At 33.0% G+C, this 20,348-nt stretch overlaps 3 protein-coding genes across 5 annotated transcripts; 1 reads left to right on the top strand and 2 right to left on the bottom strand.

Moving 5' to 3' along the window:
- LOC144565990 (protein NRT1/ PTR FAMILY 4.3-like) lies at nt 1-6,438 on the top strand. The gene is made up of 6 exons (XM_078315855.1): nt 1-395; nt 629-846; nt 1,451-1,891; nt 4,614-4,747; nt 5,315-5,862; nt 5,998-6,438. The coding sequence occupies exons 1-6, from the start codon at nt 266-268 to the stop codon at nt 6,303-6,305; spliced, it is 1,779 nt and encodes a 592-aa protein (XP_078171981.1). The 5' UTR covers nt 1-265; the 3' UTR covers nt 6,306-6,438.
- A 353-nt stretch (nt 6,439-6,791) lies between these two features.
- LOC144565991 (immune-associated nucleotide-binding protein 9-like) lies at nt 6,792-9,858 on the bottom strand. The gene is made up of 6 exons (XM_078315856.1): nt 9,807-9,858; nt 9,448-9,693; nt 8,522-8,793; nt 8,198-8,362; nt 7,626-7,778; nt 6,792-7,173 (listed from the first exon to the last, which is right to left on the bottom strand). Exons 2-6 carry the CDS (start codon nt 9,674-9,676, stop codon nt 6,988-6,990), a joined length of 1,005 nt encoding a protein of 334 aa, XP_078171982.1. The 5' UTR covers nt 9,677-9,693; nt 9,807-9,858; the 3' UTR covers nt 6,792-6,987.
- Nucleotides 9,859-12,801: 2,943 nt separating this feature from the next.
- On the bottom strand, nt 12,802-16,472 carry LOC144565988 (P-loop containing nucleoside triphosphate hydrolases superfamily protein). Of its 3 annotated transcripts, none has more exons than XM_078315852.1 (6): nt 16,339-16,472; nt 15,744-15,992; nt 14,953-15,224; nt 14,138-14,302; nt 13,629-13,763; nt 12,802-13,249 (listed from the first exon to the last, which is right to left on the bottom strand). In XM_078315852.1, the coding sequence occupies exons 2-6, from the start codon at nt 15,973-15,975 to the stop codon at nt 13,040-13,042; spliced, it is 1,014 nt and encodes a 337-aa protein (XP_078171978.1). In that variant the 5' UTR covers nt 15,976-15,992; nt 16,339-16,472; the 3' UTR covers nt 12,802-13,039. The 3 variants fall into 3 exon arrangements, with proteins under 3 accessions (XP_078171978.1, XP_078171979.1, XP_078171980.1); XM_078315853.1 differs by having other exon boundaries at nt 16,258-16,409; XM_078315854.1 differs by having other exon boundaries at nt 16,284-16,409.
- Nucleotides 16,473-20,348: the final 3,876 nt, after the last annotated feature.

The following is a 20,348-nucleotide window of genomic DNA, read 5'->3' as shown; positions in this document are numbered from 1 at the left end:
ACACACCAAACTCTGACCCGCTCTCAAAAAAAAAAAAACAAAAGTCCAAATAGTTGCACAATACAACATGCCACCTCTCTCTCTCTCTCCACACACACACACACACACCCCAACCCTCTCATGAATCAACTATAAATAAGTGCACCAACTTGCATTAGTTTTATCCAAGTTCTCAATCAAACTAGTTTGTTTTATATAGGTCTGGCTAGGGGATTTAAATATAAGTTGTATTGTACATTGCTATTGTGAGACTCCAGTAGCTGAGATGGATTTAGAGAGAAGGGAAGGAGAAAAAGGGGATGCTTCCATGGATGGTGAGGTGTCTGTTAACTGGAGAGGGAAACCATGCAACTCTACCAAGCATGGTGGCATGAAAGCTGCAGTCTTTGTTCTAGGTCCTCTCTCTCTCTCACACACACACACACTCCTTACTATAACAGTTAAAAAAGCTCCAATTGTTTATATGGTACCACCAATTCTTTGTATTAGTTAATTTTGTCAGTCAGGATAATTTCATTTTTTGCAATGTCATACAAGCCTATCTAGCTAGCTGCTTAATTCTGTTCCAAATATATATAAAAAGTTGTTTAATTCAATATTATCTTTAATTTGGGATATTTATTTGCAGGGATACAAGCATTTGAAATAATGGCCATAGCAGCAGTGGGGAACAATCTCATAACATATGTGTTCAACGAGATGCATTTCCCTCTGTCAAAATCAGCAAATATTGTGACCAATTTTGTGGGCACCATTTTTTTGCTCTCTCTGTTTGGTGGATTCTTGTCAGATTCTTACCTAGGAAGTTTCTGGACTATGCTCATCTTTGGCTTTGTTGAGCTCTCTGTAAGTTCTCTTTTTGATATACAATCCATTAATTTATATATATCTAGTATAGGATCATAAAAGACAATTGCACTACAATCCTTTTTTTTTTTTATATATACCTTTAGTATAGGATCAGAAAAGACAATAGCACTCATTCAGTCATTGCTCCTTTTTTTTCTTCTAAAAAAATACAATGCTTTAATTTCCTTGTAAATGTATTGTAAATGGTTTGTTTTTAGGAAAGATGAGGATTATTGATGCCTCCCCATAAAATAACATAATAAATAGGTTTTTGTAAATACATAATTAATTACTTGAATGCTGTTTTAATTTTAGACAAAACAGATGATACTTTCTCTAATTGAAATGAAAAGAAAAATCAAATCTGATTTCAGAATTAGGCTGTGATAGAATAATTTATTAATTAATCCAAAAAAGAATGTGAATTAGGATGTGCTTGATCTTAAACGGATATATATTACTTACAGAACAGCAGGTACATGAATAATGTTTCATTGACCCTTACCATTAATAAAATGTAATGTTTAATGGTTTCTGAAAGAAAAATTTAACAGAAACCACTCTTAATTAATGTATACATATATATCTAAATTATTTGCAGGGATTCATACTGCTTTCGGTGCAAGCACACCTGCCACAATTAAGACCCCCAAAATGCAACATGACATCCCCACAAGAGCAATGCCCAGAGGCAAATGGGTTCAAATCAACCATGTTCTTTATCTCTCTCTACTTGGTTGCACTAGGCAGTGGTTGCATGAAACCCAACATGATTGCACATGGGGCCGACCAGTTCGCGAAATCGGATCCGAAACAACCGAAGAAACTGTCAACCTATTTTAACTCAGCATATTTTAGCTTTTGTGTTGGTGAGCTAATTGCACTGACGGTTCTAGTTTGGGTTCAGACTAAATCTGGCATGGATGTTGGTTTCGGCATGTCCGCTGGGGCCATGGCAGCCGGGTTGGCTTGTTTGGTTGCCGGTTCAGGTTTCTATCGGAATAAACCACCTCAAGGAAGCATATTCACCCCAATATCAAGAGTGAGTTCATACAACTTTAATTGCACAGAGTAATATTATTCCTTGATGATGCCATGAATAATTAACAACGTTGATCATGTTTTTTATATCATGAAAAAAGTTGGCCATAAAAGTTATAAGTCACTAGATCGATCAGGGTAAGAATATACTAGGAGGATTCTAATCCCACATTTTTTTTGTTCAAAATTTCAAACTCAAATTTCGAATCCAGTTCGTTGATCTTGTTCATTTTTATAAGAGATGTGTGCACATAAAATTTTAGGATTTTGAAACTTATTTAATACTAAATCAAGTGGTAGAAAAATAAACAAATATAGTTAATTACTTGATTAATTTTAATCCATTCAATTTTTAGCCACTTGATAAAGTATAAAATGAACTCTAAAATTTATAAAATTTTACGTGCATGTATCTCTCATGAACATGAACAATACAGGCCAATGGTTTAGATTCAACATTAGAATTTCAAAATTTAAAATATAAATAAAAAAGAGAGTTTGTGATATTTTGTGACATCAAAAACTTGTGGCATTGAAACCCGATGTATATCTGATTATCGACATTTCTTTGGTATCTATTGTAAAATATTTTAAGTTGATACAATTAATGTGGATGGATCCTGTCCTTCTAGATAATGATTAGGCCACAGATTAATTTGGTCTCATTTTAACTTTTGAGAGACCCTACCAAGCATCATGTTATATGAAATAAGAGCTATATTTTATACGTGATTATATATTTAGACCCTACAAACAAAGTAAATTAGTTTATTATAACCTCTATTAACCTAGAATAAGTCTCTTTCATTTTGTCTAATTTCCAGTTAATTATATCTTAAAAGTGGACTTCCTATTTTGAAAAGGCAACTTTTCCTCCTAGGATAAGATTAATCAAATAATAGTGCAGATGTCCTAGCTAGACCCAAATATATCTCTACTTATTTTATTTATTTTATGAAAAGTGAAAATTAGCTAATATGGCCTTCTATCTACCAAAATTATGCTTTAATTAATTTTCTTATATACAAAGAAAATAATAATTTATATTATATATTTTGCAACAAGATCTTGGAATACTAGGCAGATGCTTTCCTTGTTAAAATGGTTTTGTTAGGTGGGATGTTTGGCATATATATTTTCTGCATGGTGATTTTTTTCCTACTTTTATTGTAAAAAATTATTAACAATTAGTTGAGATTCCACTTAAGTTGAATCATATTGGGTAAACTTTAGAAAGATCCTTTATGCCATATTTATCTTTTTTGGTAAAAAAGGTATCTACACAAGTCAACAAAAACTTTAATAATTATCAACCAAAAGGATTTTTTTTTTTAATTTACCGAGAAAAATTTGTCACTTTTGTTCATGGCTTTTAAAAATTAGTAAAATGGAAAATTGCTTACAATGAATTTCATGTACTATATATACTATAGGGCTCCTAGGAAAGGGGGGAAGGGTAAACTTTTATTCAAGTATCATTGAGTTCAAATTTTTTTTGATTGATTCATGCCCTTAGGCCACTAAATACAAAACTGACAATCATTCAACAAACATCATCTAACTAAATCCTATTACAAGCTATTTGATAGGATTTAAAAGAATCCTTTTACCAGCCATCATCAACTTAGTCTTCCTAATAAAAGCGAAAAAATTCAAAAAACCTTGCCAGAACCTATCTAATCTAAGCAAGTCAGATTTGGAAACTCATTGAGTTCAAATAACTTACAGAATAAAGAGGAGAATATAGTCAGAGAATCAAACAATAGTGATATTTGTATTACAATAATTACTTTGGTAATTATGATGGAGACCATTATCTATCTATTATATTTGTGTCGGTTCTCAGTCCAATATAGATCATTGGTGCTTTGTTGAAATATGTGCTGTCTGTTTATAAAAAGTTTATTATGTTTATATTGGTCGAAACACTAACAAAAGGCTTCATTTTTGTCAGTATGTGCAGTAGTCAATGCTTCATACCAAATCTCTGTACAAGTTAGATGTTAAAATAATACAAATTTATACAAGTGTTTGGTGTGTTGGCATCTATCATTTTTAATTATTGTTTTGAGCAATCAGATCCTTGGTAAATTATTGATTCCCAGGTGGGTGGGGACCTAATTATTTTCTAAATTAAGTGCATGTTATTTTTAACTTGAAGGGCATTTTGGGTAATGATGCACATAATCAGTGCATATAAACACAAAAATTCTACTTGAAGCTCAGCCTAGTTTTACCTTATTATTGAAACACAAAGAAAAGTACAGAATAGAACTCAAATGGAAAGCTGCACTCAAAAAGAAACTTTCAAATGCCAGAACTAGATTTGTTGTGTTAATCAGTTAATTCATTTCCATTTATGCACCATTGTCAGAATCTTATAGGGTTTGTGTTGAATCCTGAAAATTCTGTTTTCTCTCTCCTTCCACAAATACAAATATATACATGTCAGCAATTCACTGTATTTCTTTCTGATCTTGATCAATAGAGTATTACATAGTGATTGCGAGTTAATTTTTTATTTCAATTTTCAATGAAGAGATCAACACTGATACCAGATAATGTGCTGCACCTCTATATGAAGAGTTATGTTTTGTTTAATTGCCTTTGAGATCATAAATAAGGATATGAAATTACCAGGTAGGGCTGACAACACAATTGATTAATTTTAATCTGCCTTATATTTAATCTCACAAAGGGAAATAAAAAATAAAAAAATGTAGGTATTTGTAGCTGCTTTTATGAAGCGGAAGCAAAAAATCTGCCCCTCAAATTCTGAAGTGCTCCAAAGTACAACAAATAGAGTAACAAGCAATGTTGTATCAACTGGTACCACAAGGCACAGTAACAAATTCAGGTAACTTTTCCAGTTTTCTCTTATCCACCAACTTCAAAACCTATCAAATCAAGTTCAAATGGTGAATCCAAACCGTTCAAACTAATTTACTCTATGAGTGATGCGTTTTAATGCAAACTTTTTATATTTTCGAGTTATTTTAGAATCAAATCAAGCGACAAAAAAAATGAAAAATGAATGTATTAAAATTAACTTAAAAACTCACACATTTGACCACTTGACTTGATATCAAATAAACTCAAAAACTTATAAATTTTACATGTAAACACACAACTAATGAAGTAGATCAGTTTGAACGGATTGGATTCATCATTTGAACTCGATTTGATAAGCTTTGGAGTTGGTGTTATATAGACTGAAATAACACTAATGTTATATTAGCCATATTCCTCCAAAATTTTCCATTTAATGCACAAACATCATACAATTATTGTACCCCGTATATGAAAAAGTAACATGGGGGGGGGGGGGGGGGGGGGGGGGGGGGGCATGGTACATGGATTTATTTTGTTTTTCTATGTTTTATTGGATTACTTGTATTATTAACTCATCCTATACAAATTTCAGGTTTCTAGACAAGGCATGCATCAAGGCCCAAAATAGCCCAAAAGAAAGCTCATGGAGACTCTGCACTGTGGCACAAGTGGAACAAACCAAAACCCTGCTATCTCTCATTCCAATCTTTGCATGCACTATTATTTTTAACACCATTTTAGCACAGCTCCAGACCTTCTCTGTTCAACAAGGCAGCTCCATGAACACAAATCTCAGCCACTCATTTCAGGTCCCACCTGCCTCTTTGCAATCCATCCCTTACATCATGCTCATTGTGCTAGTACCGATATACGAAGTATGGTTCGTGCCGTTCATGAGGAGGTACACCAGGAAGGAATCGGGCATCGACCCACTAACCCGGATTGGCGTTGGATTGTTTCTCGTGACTTTTTCAATGGTTGCGGCTGCATGTGTGGAGAGGAAGAGGAGAAATGAGGCAGTCAGTGAAGGGAAAATAATTTCAATATTTTGGATTGCACCGCAATTTCTGATCTTTGGATTGTCTGAAATGTTCACTGCTGTGGGGTTGATTGAGTTTTTCTACAAGCAATCTCTTGAAGGTACTGTTCTGTTTTTCTTGTACCAGTAAACAGGGTATATTGCACAAACCATTGGCATACAATTCAGAACTGGTACCAAGGCAATAATTTCACATCTCGTATAATTAACTAACTTATTTGGTTGTTATAATGCAGGAATGCAATCTTTTCTTACGGCCATGACGTACTGCTCATACTCTTTCGGGTTTTTTCTGAGCTCTGTGCTAGTGTCTCTCATAAACAAAATCACATCAACCTCATCTAAGAGTGGTTGGTTAAGTAACAACAGCCTTGACAAGGATAGGCTGGATCTTTTCTATTGGCTATTGGCTGTGCTTAGTCTCCTTAATTTCTTTAATTATCTCTTTTGGTCTAAATGGTATTCTCATGACGAAGCAATTAGTGAGAAAGAGGACGCCTTTTTTACCAAGGAGAATGTCAATAGAGATGGCGTACTTGTTTGAAATGGTGCATATGGATATGTGGATATAGATTAAGGATTTCCTCTTCTTCTTCTTTTTTGTTTTTTTAGAAAATCTATCTAATATTGACCTTGTAAAGCAAGAAAGTGGAAGTATGATGCTAATTTGATAAAAATCATGGTGTTGGTAGAAGTAACTTTTAGACTTTTCTTATGGTAACTTGTCATCATTTGACTGGCTATTAATCTAAGAACAATATTGCCTAACAAGACAACTAGTTATAATTTTTCTTTTTTAAAAAAAAAGCTGGTTATAATATTTCTTGTAGCATTTCAGAACAAACAGAAACAAGTTGAACACCAGCACGATTTATTTGGTAATGTAAAATAATCAACCATGGTATGACGATTGATAATCAGGTCTCAAACAACACCTTTTATCTAGATAGGTCCAGTAAGTTGATGCATCCTTCAAATTCTGACAAGACTTTTGTTAAAGTAACAATAAGCACACATAACCAATTAAATATACTCAAAAGTCAAAACCATTATCATCAGATATATCATTTCCATTCACGTTAAACACAACCGATAGCATATAAGAGAAATATCCAAATTAACACACACCAAGCAACACTACAAGTACCACTGAGATGTACACACACACACACACACACACGATCCCATCCAACCAACAAACTTGCTAAATGTTATACAAAAACATTTTATAAAATGGAACACCTGCCCCCTTGCCTTCTGAATTCTTCATTTTCTTTCTCGGCCTTCTGGAGACTTTCCTTGAGCTTGAGAATCTCATCCTCTGCTTTCTTCTGTGCCTCCAACCGTGCAGTCTCCTCCTCTTTTAGCTTCTTCTCCAGCCTTTCTATTGTTCTGTTGAGCTTTTGCTCCACCTATTAAGACCATAGTTTGATGATACAACAGTTTGAACTAAGACCGACATTAATTATTCATTGTAGCAGAAAGTCACATATATACTTGTGAACTTTTAATTTTAAAGGCTTTCTATAAGCTCCTGTAAACTTTTAATATGCAATCAAGTCCTAGAGCAAAGTTCCAAGCTCTTCTTTCTATCAGCGGTATTATGATTAAAAAGCATGAGAACCTCATTATAAAGTTTGCTATCCCTATTGTTCACTTGACATGTCATTATTCCCCTTTACAGTATAAAAATTACAATGTTACTGGCTGTCTAATTGGACAGAAACACAAGTAAACCAGCTATATTTGAAACATAGTTCATATACGTTCTGGCACTTCCACATTGATGCTAAGTGGAAGATAATGATTCGAAAAATACATCATACGCATTAATTTAGGCCCTTGCAAATTGTTAAATGGTTACCATTTCAGTGATGCGAGCGAGGTGCTCTTCATGTGATTTGTAAATCTCCTCCTTGTGTGCGTCAATTTGTTCTGCTGAATACCCCTTCAGATTATAATTAACCTTCTCCTTGTCATGCAATTCAAGCGCCCCTTGCAATTCAAGTGCCCCTTGCTACAATTGCAAAGCAAATAGCTTCAGTAAAGCAAGATATAATTCAAATAGAACAGTATGTATCTACTCTGTAAATTACAAAATATATTTATAAATCAATTCCCCCTCTATTGAGTCAAATCAAATATCCCCCTTTTTACTGCCTTTTATCCAACCTTCCTCCTTTTTTGCTTAATCACGGAGAAGGAAAGGACGCGAGTAGCACAGGAACTTACTAAAGCAAATGCCAAAGGGTGTGAATCTGTCACTTTTGCCACTATCAAAACAAAAATTTCTAAAACCTAGAATATTAAAAAGGAAAAGAGAGAAGGAAAAAAAATCACAACGGCCAGGTCTAAGATCTTTGTTTCCATTTTCGCTCTTCTCAAATAAATGAAATGCAATAGATAAACTGTTCAAGTTGTATTATTTATCAGTACCTTGAGTTCCCGGAAAATAGTGTCAGAAAATGGTTCTTCTCCATTGTTCACTATAACTGAGTCAATGTGGATCAGCAACTGCTGAACTTGAGCATTTTTCTCATTCTCGTCCTTTGTTCTGTTGTTGAACAGCACAACTCTGTTCTTGCAGGTTTGAATTATATTCTACAGAAGCCATTGACAAATGCAAAATTTAGTAATTCAATAACTGAAAAGCATGACAAACAAAAAGGGAGATTCAAAAAAAGGAAGTACAACTAATACCAAACAAGTTATGTACTAGTTCATGGAATCAAATCAAAATAAATCCAAGAGAGTATTAACCTGCACAGGTGCTGGGACCCGGCCGAGGTAATCAGTGAAGGTCTCGTCTTCTTCCAGGTCATCCCCTCCAGTAAAAACAATGATCATGTAATCAACAATTCTCTCACCGAAGAACATCTGAAGCCTCTCAAGAGTGGTTTCTTCTCCCTCTGACAAGCGAGCTCTGATAGAGAACACCATTATCACCGCATGTATGCCATCTTTGGCCAAATTAATGCATTTTACTATCTCTTTTCCTACTTCATCCGACCCAACTGACCAGTCAAACATTCCTGGTAAGAAGAAAAAGAAAATAAAACTTTAGTTCCACCGATGCAAAATAAGACGATTCTGCTTCATTAAATTTAGATTACACATTTAATTTTGTTGCCTGTCAGGCTATAGGACAGATGTTTCCATTATGATTAAAAAGAAAAATATACCAGCTGCCCATGAAAACTCTCCTTAGCTGAAATGCTACAGAAAATCAATTCATAACAATTTTACCTAACAAAAATTTATATATTTATTACTTGACTAACATAATGAAAATACTCATCATTCTAACAAGCCGTGTTTTACTGGGAAGGATCGAACCATTAGGAACGAAAGGGATTAACATGCTTTTGAAAAAAAACATAGAATAGTAGAAGATTCAGCATGCAGAACACTGCGATCATACTTTTTTTCATATCAAGGATTTGGGGCAAAGCGAGAGGAAGCCATGAACTGATAGTCATAGATCTATCCAGGATGAGAGTATTGATCCCCTAGTCCCTACAACGGACCTAAAACTTGATAATCCCAAGTTTCTCCACTAACTGTCAGAAAAACTGCCAAAAAACCAAATTAATCACTAATAACAACATAACCTTAGGAAAACGCTAAATTGGCATATCCCTTCAATTGGCATCTTTACAAATAACCAAATAAAATAAAAACCATACCAGGCGTGTCGATAACATTGATAGTGCGGCCATCTCTTACAGTGCTTTCCATTTGACAAGTTCTGGTCACACCAGTCATTCCCTGTTTCGAGTCAAATTCCTTTCGGCCGAGAATACTGTTGCCGGTTGCACTTTTGCCATATCCTAGTTTTCCCACGAGAACAAGTGTTATTGCATCATTGGTTGAAGCAAGCTCCCAATCATCTTCCACAGCACTTGATCCTCCCATCACAAAATCCAATTGTTCTAGAATTGAACAGTGAACATATATAATTAAATTGATGAGTAGAAACTCTAAGACTTACATAAACCCTAGGACTTGAATTAAGCAAAGAATCAATTGGTAAAATACAACACACCTTTTAGAGAAGAAATGTAGATTTGTGCTTTTAGGGGGGGTTTGATTCGTACTATGAGTCATTCCAAGGTATAGAAGAATGTAATGCCAGGGAATGTCATTCCAAGGCATGTGTCATTATCATGTTTGGTTCGCACATAGCTATTGTTTCAACATTCCCTGTAATGAGTTATTCTCATATTTGGTTCACGCATAGCTATTGCAATGGCTATAGACATAACTTCACTATTTTTTAATTATTAACTAAATAATGTTACGTTACCAAAAAAATTTATGTAATATTTATAGATAAATTATAAATCAGTAACTAAACTAATGTAAAAAAATCACATGACGTGAATTCATAAGTTGTTAATTTAGAGCAGTTGTCTTGTAATATGAATATTACAGATCGTCGTGATATGGATCCATATCTCTATAAAAATATACTTGGATACCAAAAGGTAGAAGGTGAACGGTTGAAAGTTGAAACTAGTACGTAAAATGACGGTTCAAATCCGGTACCGACTACCGAAGCAAAATAATTTTGGTGACTATTTTGAATTTAAATTATGAGTCGCGCTTTAAGATTCCTATCAGATTAAAAACGACGATGCAGATCTCATTTTAACCCAGAAGGGTACCGCCTGGATGGCTGGATCTGATCTAAAGAGGGTCTTGCTTCCGAGACCGCATCCTCTGCATTATCGCACCGTTTGTGTTTAGTTCCACACCGTTCGATCAGAATCCAGACCAATCCGGATTATGCCTGTAATCACCGGGTTCCTTAAACTTCGTGTTAATACGTAACGAACGGATTGGATTCAAACTCAAACGAGTGCGTTAATGCAGTGGATATAAATTCCTTCAGTCAATGGCCTATTTAATCGCAAATTTTCTTATTTTCAGAGCAGAGAGAAGTTTTTTTTTATATTATACCGATATTGCTCTTAATTAATTCCTATTTTTTTTAAATAAGCCTCAATTCATGTCAATAAATTATTTGTGTAATTAATAATAACTCACAAATAACTTCATTTGAAAATTACTTTTTGCTATCATAAATAACTACTTTTTAAAATAAAATGTTGCATACATACAAAAAATTTAATCACAGACAAAAAAAAAATCAGTATGATTCTGGATTCATTTACTTTTTCTTAGTTTTTTTTTGTCACTATTTGTGTTGTTATGAAGTTATATATATTTTTTTATTTTTTTTAGCAAATCTAATGTGCATTCATTCTTTTATTTAGTAATTGTTTGAAAGAGCTCATTTATCTACATTAATTAGGCATAATAGTTATTAATAAATCAACCATCTGTGATAACGATAATTTTAGATTGTTTCTAATTTGTTCATTTATCCATTTATTTTCAGTTAATATATTTTCTTATGTATCTTTTTTTTCTCTTTAGTCGTAATTGGTAAAGGTTATGTGCATTATTATTTTCTTATTTGAAAGTTTTTGATAGTGCAAAGCTAATACATGACTTTCATACAATTATCACATAATTTGTTTGATCTAGAGGTGCATCAATTGTAACACTCAATAATTTTAGTTTTTAAAACTTATTTTTGGGCTTAATTATAAAACCAGAAAACTTAAAGATTACTTATAAAAACATGTATACTTTGTATCAAAAAATGAGAGAGAAAAGGGCCAACGTGGATTCTTGAGCCACGCAGCTCGTGCATTAAACCCCTACGACCTCCCTAAATTTATTAAAAGGACTTAATCTCTTTCTCTTCGATTGTGTTAGTAAAGAAAAAATAGAAATCAAATGAAGAAGAGAAAAGAGAAATAGCATTAGAGAAAATAAAAGGCATATTATGACAAAAAAATTCTAATATCAATTAGCTAGTATTGAATTTTATGAATGGAATTTTGACTACATCGCAGATGACTATGATTGTTTCAGCTCGAATTGAAATTCTAGATTGATTGCTATAAGATAATCAGATTTATAATTTGAATATTGATCCGAGTATTGAATTATGATAGCATATTTAATGTGGTAGCTGGTTTGATGTTGGATTTGATTAGAAAGGAAAGTGAAAGGAATGAAAATCTGGAAATCGATCTTACGTGATTCCAACTAGCAAAACATTGTGTTTTATGAGTTGTTTTACAAATAACTTAGGCTCAGTTTTTTTCACCAGTTAAATATGCAATATTAATTAATTCAATATGTTTGAATAGTTGTTTAGTTAAGCAAATTATAAATAAACACGTCATAAAATAATTGGTTATTAAGCTTTGCAGCTTACTCTATTTAGTTTTTTACTTGTTGACAATGTAGATTCACACGATGGCTGATAGATGCGAGGATGCCAATATGTCATTGTGCGCTGGGCTTGACATGCGGGGCGTGACATCAATTGTATTGCACTTTGTAAGAAGAATAAATTTTTCTAAATTGATTGTACTATGAAGAAGGAAAAAAAAATATCTAAGAAACAAACTTACATTCATGCAACCATTTAATATTTATATAATGGCATAGAAGAAGGAAAAAAGAGGCCGCTAATAGTCTCCCAAAATCAAAGTTGGTTAGAACTTAGAAGCGAATTGAGTCCTATATAAAAAGAAAGAATCCCGCACGTTATTTTTTAAGATACATTTAACAAATATGCTTAGACGCACAATACACTAGCCCCCAATGAGAAATTCATTGTCAAATTATAATTTGAACGATTTTTACTGAAAAATTATTTTTCATTTTTTTTTTCTAAACGTGTAATCTTTTTCTGAATTTTTTGTTTTGTTTTGTTTTTTTCTAACGTTGATTTACTGGTGTAGTTCATTCATATCATGATGGTAAATACAATACGAATACAATGAAGAAATATTAAAAAAAATACATTATTTTTTTTCCTCATATGTCATCGCGCTTCCTTTATATGTTATCATTTTTTTTTTTTTGTTATTATTTACTAATGTAAAATTATCATCAATGCATCCCATTAACTCTACAAGTGACAAGACTTTTGTTAAAATAACAATAAGGACACATAACTATTAAAATATCTCTAATAAAGTAATAATTATCATGAGATATCATTTCCGTTCGTGTTGAAGATAACCGATATAATATAAAAAAAAAATTCAATAACACACACCAAGCAACACTACAAGTACCACTGATAACTGATAAGTACGTTCTCACCGACCAACAAGAGATTTTATCGAGAGATATATATACATTATCCCATCCAACCAACAAACTTGCTAAGTGTTATACAAAGACATTTTATAAAATGGCACACCTGCCTTGAGCAAGCCTTCTGAATTCTTCATTTTCTTTCTCGGCCTTCTGGAGACTTGCCTTGAGCTTGCGAATCTCATCGTCAGACTTAACCCATGCATCCTCTGCGATCTTCTGTGCCTCCAACCGTGCAGTCTGCTCCTCTTTTAGCTCCTTCTCCAGCCTCTCTATTGTGCTGTTCAGCTTTTCCTCCACCTATCAAAACCATAGTTTGATGATACAACGGTTTGCACTAAGACCAATATCATTGTAGTAGAAAGTCGCATATGCTCTTGTGAACTTTTACAGGCTTTCTATAAGCTCCTGTAAACTTTTAATGTTTCAAGCTCTTCCTTCTGTCAGTGGTATTATGATTTAAAAATATGAGAACCACTTGGCATGTCATTATTCACCCTTAACAGTATAAAAATTTAAATGTTATTAACTTCCTAATTGGACGAAAACAGAAGTACACCAGCAGTATTTGAAAAATAGTCCATACACATTCTGGCACTTCATTGAAGCTAAGTGGAAGATAGTGATTTGAAAAATACGTCATACACATTTAGGCCCTTGCAAATTGTTAAACGGTTACCATTTCAGTGATGCGAGTGAGCTGGTCATCGTATGATTTGTACATTTCTTTCTTGAGTGCGGCAATTTGTTCTGCCGTATACCCCTCCAGATTATCAATAACCTTCTGCTTGTCATGCAATTTAACCGCCCCTTTCTACAATTGCAAGAGCAAATAGCTTCAGCAAAGAAAGATATAATACAAATAGATCAACTTTGTAAAGCCACAAATGTCCCCCTCTATTGACTCAAATCAAATGTCCCCCTTTTGACCATCTCTTATCAACCTTCCTCCTTTTTTGCTAAATCATGGAGGAGGGTAGCATGGGAACTTACTAAAGCAAAACTTATGGTAAAAGAAGTGAAGTGAATAAACCTATCACTTTTGGCACTATTAAAAAGGAAAAGAGAAAAGAAAAAAAAATATATCACAAGGGCCAGGTCTGTGATCTTTGTTCTCATTTTTGCTCTTTTGAAATAAGTGAAGGAATGCAAGAGAGAAACTGTTCAGGTTGTATTATTTGCCAGTACCTTGAGTTCCCGGAAAATCTCGTCAGAAAATGGTTTTCCTCCATTGTTCGCTATAACTGAGTCAACGCAGGACATTAACTGCTGAACTTGAGCATTTTTCTCAACCTTGTCCTTTGTCTTGTTGTTAAATAACACAACTCTGTTCTTGCACGTTTGAATTATATTCTACATAAAACCATTAACAATTGCAAATTTTAGGGATTCTATAACCAAAAAGCATGAGAAAAAAAAAAAAAGGAAGATTAAAAAAATTGAAGTACAACTAATTAGGGTGATCAATGGGTCCGATTTATTTGGCTTTCAACCAAACCGAAAAAGTTAGTATTAAATGGTTCGGTTTAAATACATTGGTTTGGTTGAATTTTTGAATTACTTCTGTTTTTTAATATTTGGTTCAGTTTAGATTTTTCAAAACCGAAAAACAGAACCAACCGAACTCTACATATTTTTGTATATTTTATGTTTTTTAAAACCGAAATTTTTTGGTTTGGATATTTTAGAAAATCTACATATTTTATATGGTATTGAACAATGTGTATAATGTTAACAACTTATATATATATCTCATATTTACTTCTATGATTATTAAACCTTTTAAAATTTAATCTCTCTTATTTCGATTCAACCAAGCAAACCAAAATTTACTTTGGTTATTTTGGTTCGGTTGTTATTCGGGTTGACAAATTTTATTTGGTTGGTTCAATTATTTGAAAACTGAATAAAATTTTTGTTTGACTATTTTCATTTGGTTTAACCGAACCGAGTTATGTACTAGTTCATGAAATCAAATCATATAAATCCAAGAGAGTGTTCACCTGCACAGGTGCTGGGACCCGGCCGAGGTAATCAGTGAAGGTCTCGTCTTCTTCCAGGTCATCCCCTCCAGTAAAAACAATGATCATGTAATCAACAATTCTCTCACCGAAGAACATTTGAAGCCTCTCAAGAGTGGTTTCTTCTCCCTCTGAGAAGCGGGATCTGATAGAGAACACCATTATCACAGCATGGATGCCATCTTTGGCCAAATTAACGCATTTTACTATCTCTTTTCCTATTTCATCTGACCCAACTGACCAATCAAACATTCCTGGTAATAGGAAAAGGAAAAAGGAAAAAGAAACTTAGTTCCTGAATAAATAAATGGAAACACTCGTTGTTAAAATTTTGATTACTACATACCAAGTCATAACTCACTATTACGTATATAAATTAAGATTACAAATTTGTTTGTGTTGCACGTCACACTATAGGACATATTTTTGCATTATGATTAAACACAAAATATACCAACTGCACAAGAAAACTCTTCTTAGCTGAAATGCTAAAGAAATTCAATTCATAACAATATTAACTGACGAAAATTAATTTATTTATTCATTACTTCACTAATATAATATAAATAGGTCCCTACAATAGACTTAAAAAGTTAATAATTCCAAGTTTCTCCACTAACTGTCAGAAAAACTACCAAAAAACCAAATTACTCACTACAGCTGTGTTAACCTTAGAAAAAGGGTAAACTGGCATATCCCTTTAATTTACATGTTTTACGCAAATAATCGAATAACCAGCCTTACGAAATAAAAAACAAAAGGATAAATCATACCAGGTGTGTCGATTACATTGACAGTGCGGCCATCTCTTAGCATGGTGCTTTCCAATTGGCAAGTGCTGGTCACACCAGTCATACATGATCTTGACACAAATGCCTTTCGGCCAAGAATACTGTTGCCAGTTGCACTTTTGCCATATCCGAGTTTTCCCACGAGAACCATCGTTATTGCATCATTGGTTGAAGTAAGCTCCCAATCATCTTCCATGGCGCTTGATCCTCCCATCACAAAATCCAATTGTTCTAGAATTGAACAGTGAACAGACATAATTAAATTGAAGAAGTAATTCAGAAGTGTGATGATTTTATTGGTTAACGCTTCTAAAACGAAAGGAATTATCGGAAAAGGAGCAGGCGCAAGAAATTACACAAACAAATAGTGAAAGAAAGCGTAAAAGACCTAAGATTGCACCTTGAAACCTGAATTTATATCAATTAAATTCGAATTGGCAACATAAACCCTAGGACTTGAATTGAGCAAAGAATCAATTGGTAAAATACAACAAACCTTAAGAGAAAAAACTTAGATTTCACCTATTGAGGTTCATCCAAATGGGTAGATGGTGAAACAATTGAAATTAGTACTTACAAACGAGGGATCTTTGCTTGATAGTCTCTCTCCTTTGCCTTCGTACGAAGCAACGGGGAATGGATCGAATTCGATTTTATAACAAGGAGTCAATTTTGTAAAGATAGTTTCCATTATGTTACATTCATTTTTTTTTCTTTTTTTTTTAGTGAAAAAAACCCTAGCCGTCTCTGTCATCTCCTTTCTTCTATCTCACACTGCAAGTCTTTTCAGTTCCGTCCATCTCATTTCTTTCATTTCTCCGCCAGCAAGCCTCCTCAACCTCGTCCTTGTTCTTGCCTCTCTCCGCCTACAACTTTATTTTTAACAAAATATACTAACGTATCTAAATTTATGTGTTGTGTTTTAACGTGATTTTTTAAAACTAAAACACAAATTTAAAATTTAGAGAAGCATTTTTGTCGGTAACTATTTCATTGGCTAAAAAAAAAATATTTATCTTTTTTCTCATCTTGTTTGACAGATGCTTCTCAATTTTTCAGAATCCTAAGATTTGGATTGTTTGACTTTATACTAAATTAATTTGAAAGTTCGGATTTTTTTTTTCTTTTAGATCTTCTTCTAGCTTTTGACAGCCTATATTTATCTTTTTCTCATCTTCTCTGATGCTTCTCAATTTTTCACAATTCTAGATTTTGACCGCTTGACTTATACTAAATTAATTCGAAAATTTAAATTCTTTGCATGTAAACGCATCGCTCGTGAGATCTTGAGTGAGGAACAAGATATGAACCATATTAATTTACCATTCTAATTTTACTATATATTTTTAATTGCAACAATTTAATATTTGTCTTTTCTTTGTAGATACAAGGTGTATAATATAACTACTACTATGATATCTTTAATTTGCACTAATTTGATGTTATTTCTCATTGAAATTTATTATACTAATTGACTTTTCATTTATAAGTTGGATTTAGAACCAATCTATTTTAATATAATTCATGGATATTATAATTAATTCTTGCCTTTTTAAAAAAAAAATATTATAATTAATTCTTTTCATTGGTATATTTCTTATGAAAATATGTCATTTTGTATGATTTTTTTCCTCTTACAATATATCTTCATTGCAGCACACGAGCACGATACTAGTGTATAATATATACATTTTCTTCTAAAATATGAGATTTGGATCGTCAATTTTTTTTTAGCAAAACTGCATGTAAACTTTTGTTCAGCTATTTTTATTAATACCCTAAAAAAAAATTAAAACTGCCCCCATTTGTTTATAATTATGGTTTCAATGGTTCTATCGAATCTATCAAAAAACTGATTAGCTATGATATGAAATATAGTTTAATACTTGTAAAACGCTTAATTATTCGAATTTATCAATCGAATTTTTTGATGAATTCGGTTATTCAAAACTGTAACCAAAATCAAATTAATGAGTACAATCGCTTTTTTATTCTCATTTTTTTTCTCAGATGATATCTAAGGGTTTTGGTTTTGTTGTAGAAATTCCATTCCCCCGTCGATTTTTATTTTCTTCCTCTAAAAAAGAAATATTAAAATTGCATTGGAGTTTTTTTTTCAAACTGCTCCAACCGCTGGGCCCACGGGCTGCCCACCCCTCCTAGCAGACTTTCCGGGCCAGGGGCGATCCACTAGGAACCAGACCGCCTGGGGTCCAAGCAGTCCTCTTTTTTCTTTTTCTTTTTTTCTTTTTTTAGAGAGATCTTAATATTTTGATTTAAATTCTGATGCTTCGGAAGACCGGGGGTTTTCCCCCGGGCAAAATTCGAATCCGTCTCGAAAAGTGGTTATACGCGCAAATCCGAATTTTCTAGCCAAAGTTATGGCTGTTTAAAGTTTTTTCAAAAGCTGAACTTTGGAAATTCATAACTAATTGTAGAAAAATCCAAATAAATTAAAATTTGTGCCAATTCTATGTATTTTTTGAATGCTCTACATGCTGGTGTAATTCCAGACTTGCTGATTTACCAGAAGATGTCAAATTTGATGTTTTTAGTGCATTGCATTATACCAGTGGTCTTTGCTTAGTGCTTGGCTGCTGAGTTTGGACTTGGTACCATACTAGATGTCTGTCTAGGGTGCATTGTGTATGGACAAAGATCTAATTTGAGATTTTAATATATTTTAGTAGCTCTAAACTACTGTTTTAGTACCATAAATAAAGAGTAGAAAATCAACAAGCTGTGAAAGGCCAAGTCCTTAATTAGTGTTATCTTTAAACTTGTGATATCCAACTGACAAGCCAAATCAAAGTTATAAAGAGTTATGACATCACTTCATAAATATATCAAATGTCTTATTTTTTGGCATACACTCTAAACAAGAAAACTTTTTCTTCACAAAATTATTTAAATCAAAATATTACGGCCATTTTATTAATACCATTAAAAAAAATTAAAAATGCCCCTGCATTGGTTTTTTTTTCAAATTTGCCTAGACTGCCTGGCCCACGGGCGGCCCACACCTCCTAGTAGACCGCCCGGGCCAGGGGCGATCCACTAGGGACCAGACCGCCCCTGGCACGGGCGGTCCTCTTTTTTTTTTAGAGATCTTGATATTTTTTATTTAAATAATTTTGTGAAGAAATTTTTTTTTTGTTTAGAGTGTATGCCAAAAAATAAGACATTTGATATATTTATGTAGTGATGTCGTAACTCTTTATAACTTTGATTTGATTTTTCAGTTGGATATCACAAGTCTAAAGATAATACTAATTAAGGACTTGGCCTTGATTCTTAATAATTTATTTTATTCAAATATACACAAGAAAATATAATTAGATTGCCTCAATGATGTTAACTTTTTTTTTTTCAAATAATTTATTTTATTCAAATATACATATAATACATATCATACATATATTATACATGAGTAAAGCTAATATACACTTAAGTGTACCGTACTCTTAAGTTTAGGCCGTTCGATTTCTTTAAAAGTCGTGTAGATTCTTTAAAAGTCGTGATAGCACGACTTTTAAAAAAATCGAACGGCCTAAACTTAAGAGTACGGTACACTTAAGTGTATATTAGCTTTACTCATTATACATATATACATATATACATATAAGAGTTAGGCTGGGGTGCTATGGATAGCATAGTGGCCTCCCGTGCTACGGCTCAATATTCAAGTTTTCAAAATCCAAACGGTCGATCCGAACCGTTCATCTTATTCTCCATATTAATATCTGCTTGGAGACCAAATTTTATAATTTTCTGAATTTTTTTACTATTTATTAAGCCACTTTGAAAATCGCTAATCCAACGGTTTTACTGTTTTGTGCAGCTACCGTTGGATCAACAATTTTGTAAAATACTTAATAAATAGTAAAAAATTCAGAAAAATGTAAAATTTGGTCTCCAAGCAGATATTAATATGGAGAATAAGATGAACGGTTCGGATCGACCGTTTGGATTTTGAAAACTCGAATATTGAGCCGTAGCATAGAGGCCTCTATGCTATCCATAGCACCCGAGCCTAACTCTACATATAATACATATATTATACAACTATACATATATTATACATATTATACATATAATATACATATAATACATATATTATACATATATTCTTAATAATTTATTTTATTCAAGTATACATATAATACATATAATATACATATATACATAGCACATGCGGCCGCAAATGTATATGTATATCAAATTTGACCTCTGCTGGTAAATCAGTAAGTTTGGACTGATACAAGGACCAAACTACAAAAGTAATTACACCAGCATGTAGAGCATTAAAAAATACACATAATTGATACAAATTTTAATTTATTTGGATTTTTCTACAGTTAGTTATGAATTTCCAAAGTTCAGCTTTCAAAAAAAACTTTAAACAACCATAACTTTGGCTAGGAAAGTCGGATTTGGGCATATGAACACTTTTCGGAAGGGGGGGGAACGAGATGGATCTGATTTTGCCTCGGTGGAACACCAGGCATCTTCATATCCGAAGCATCAGAATTTAAAAAAAAATGTCGTTTAGTGCCTCAAAAATTCAGCTTAAGTTTTCGTTTAACG

Source organism: Carex rostrata, chromosome 15, assembly GCF_964058835.1.
Source record: "Carex rostrata chromosome 15, lpCarRost1.2, whole genome shotgun sequence".
Classification (NCBI taxonomy): Eukaryota; Viridiplantae; Streptophyta; class Magnoliopsida; order Poales; family Cyperaceae; genus Carex; species Carex rostrata.
Note: the sequence above shows the minus strand (reverse complement) of the source record. Positions and strands in the feature narration are given on the sequence as shown.

Coding starts and splice junctions, on each gene's coding strand:
- LOC144565991 (XM_078315856.1), bottom strand. CDS start 9,676: ATGGGAGGATCAAGTGCTGTGGAAGATGATTGGGAGCTTGCTTCAACC. Junction 8,794..9,447: donor CAATGTTATCGACACGCCTG/GTATGGTTTTTA, acceptor TCTTCTTACCAG/GAATGTTTGACTGGTCAGTT. Junction 7,779..8,197: donor CTATTTTCCGGGAACTCAAG/GTACTGATAAAT, acceptor TTGCAATTGTAG/CAAGGGGCACTTGAATTGCA.
- LOC144565988 (XM_078315852.1), bottom strand. CDS start 15,975: ATGGGAGGATCAAGCGCCATGGAAGATGATTGGGAGCTTACTTCAACC. Junction 15,225..15,743: donor CAATGTAATCGACACACCTG/GTATGATTTATC, acceptor TCCTATTACCAG/GAATGTTTGATTGGTCAGTT. Junction 13,764..14,137: donor AGATTTTCCGGGAACTCAAG/GTACTGGCAAAT, acceptor TTGCAATTGTAG/AAAGGGGCGGTTAAATTGCA.
- LOC144565990 (XM_078315855.1), top strand. CDS start 266: ATGGATTTAGAGAGAAGGGAAGGAGAAAAAGGGGATGCTTCCATGGAT. Junction 847..1,450: donor TTGGCTTTGTTGAGCTCTCT/GTAAGTTCTCTT, acceptor AATTATTTGCAG/GGATTCATACTGCTTTCGGT. Junction 1,892..4,613: donor TATTCACCCCAATATCAAGA/GTGAGTTCATAC, acceptor AAAAAAATGTAG/GTATTTGTAGCTGCTTTTAT.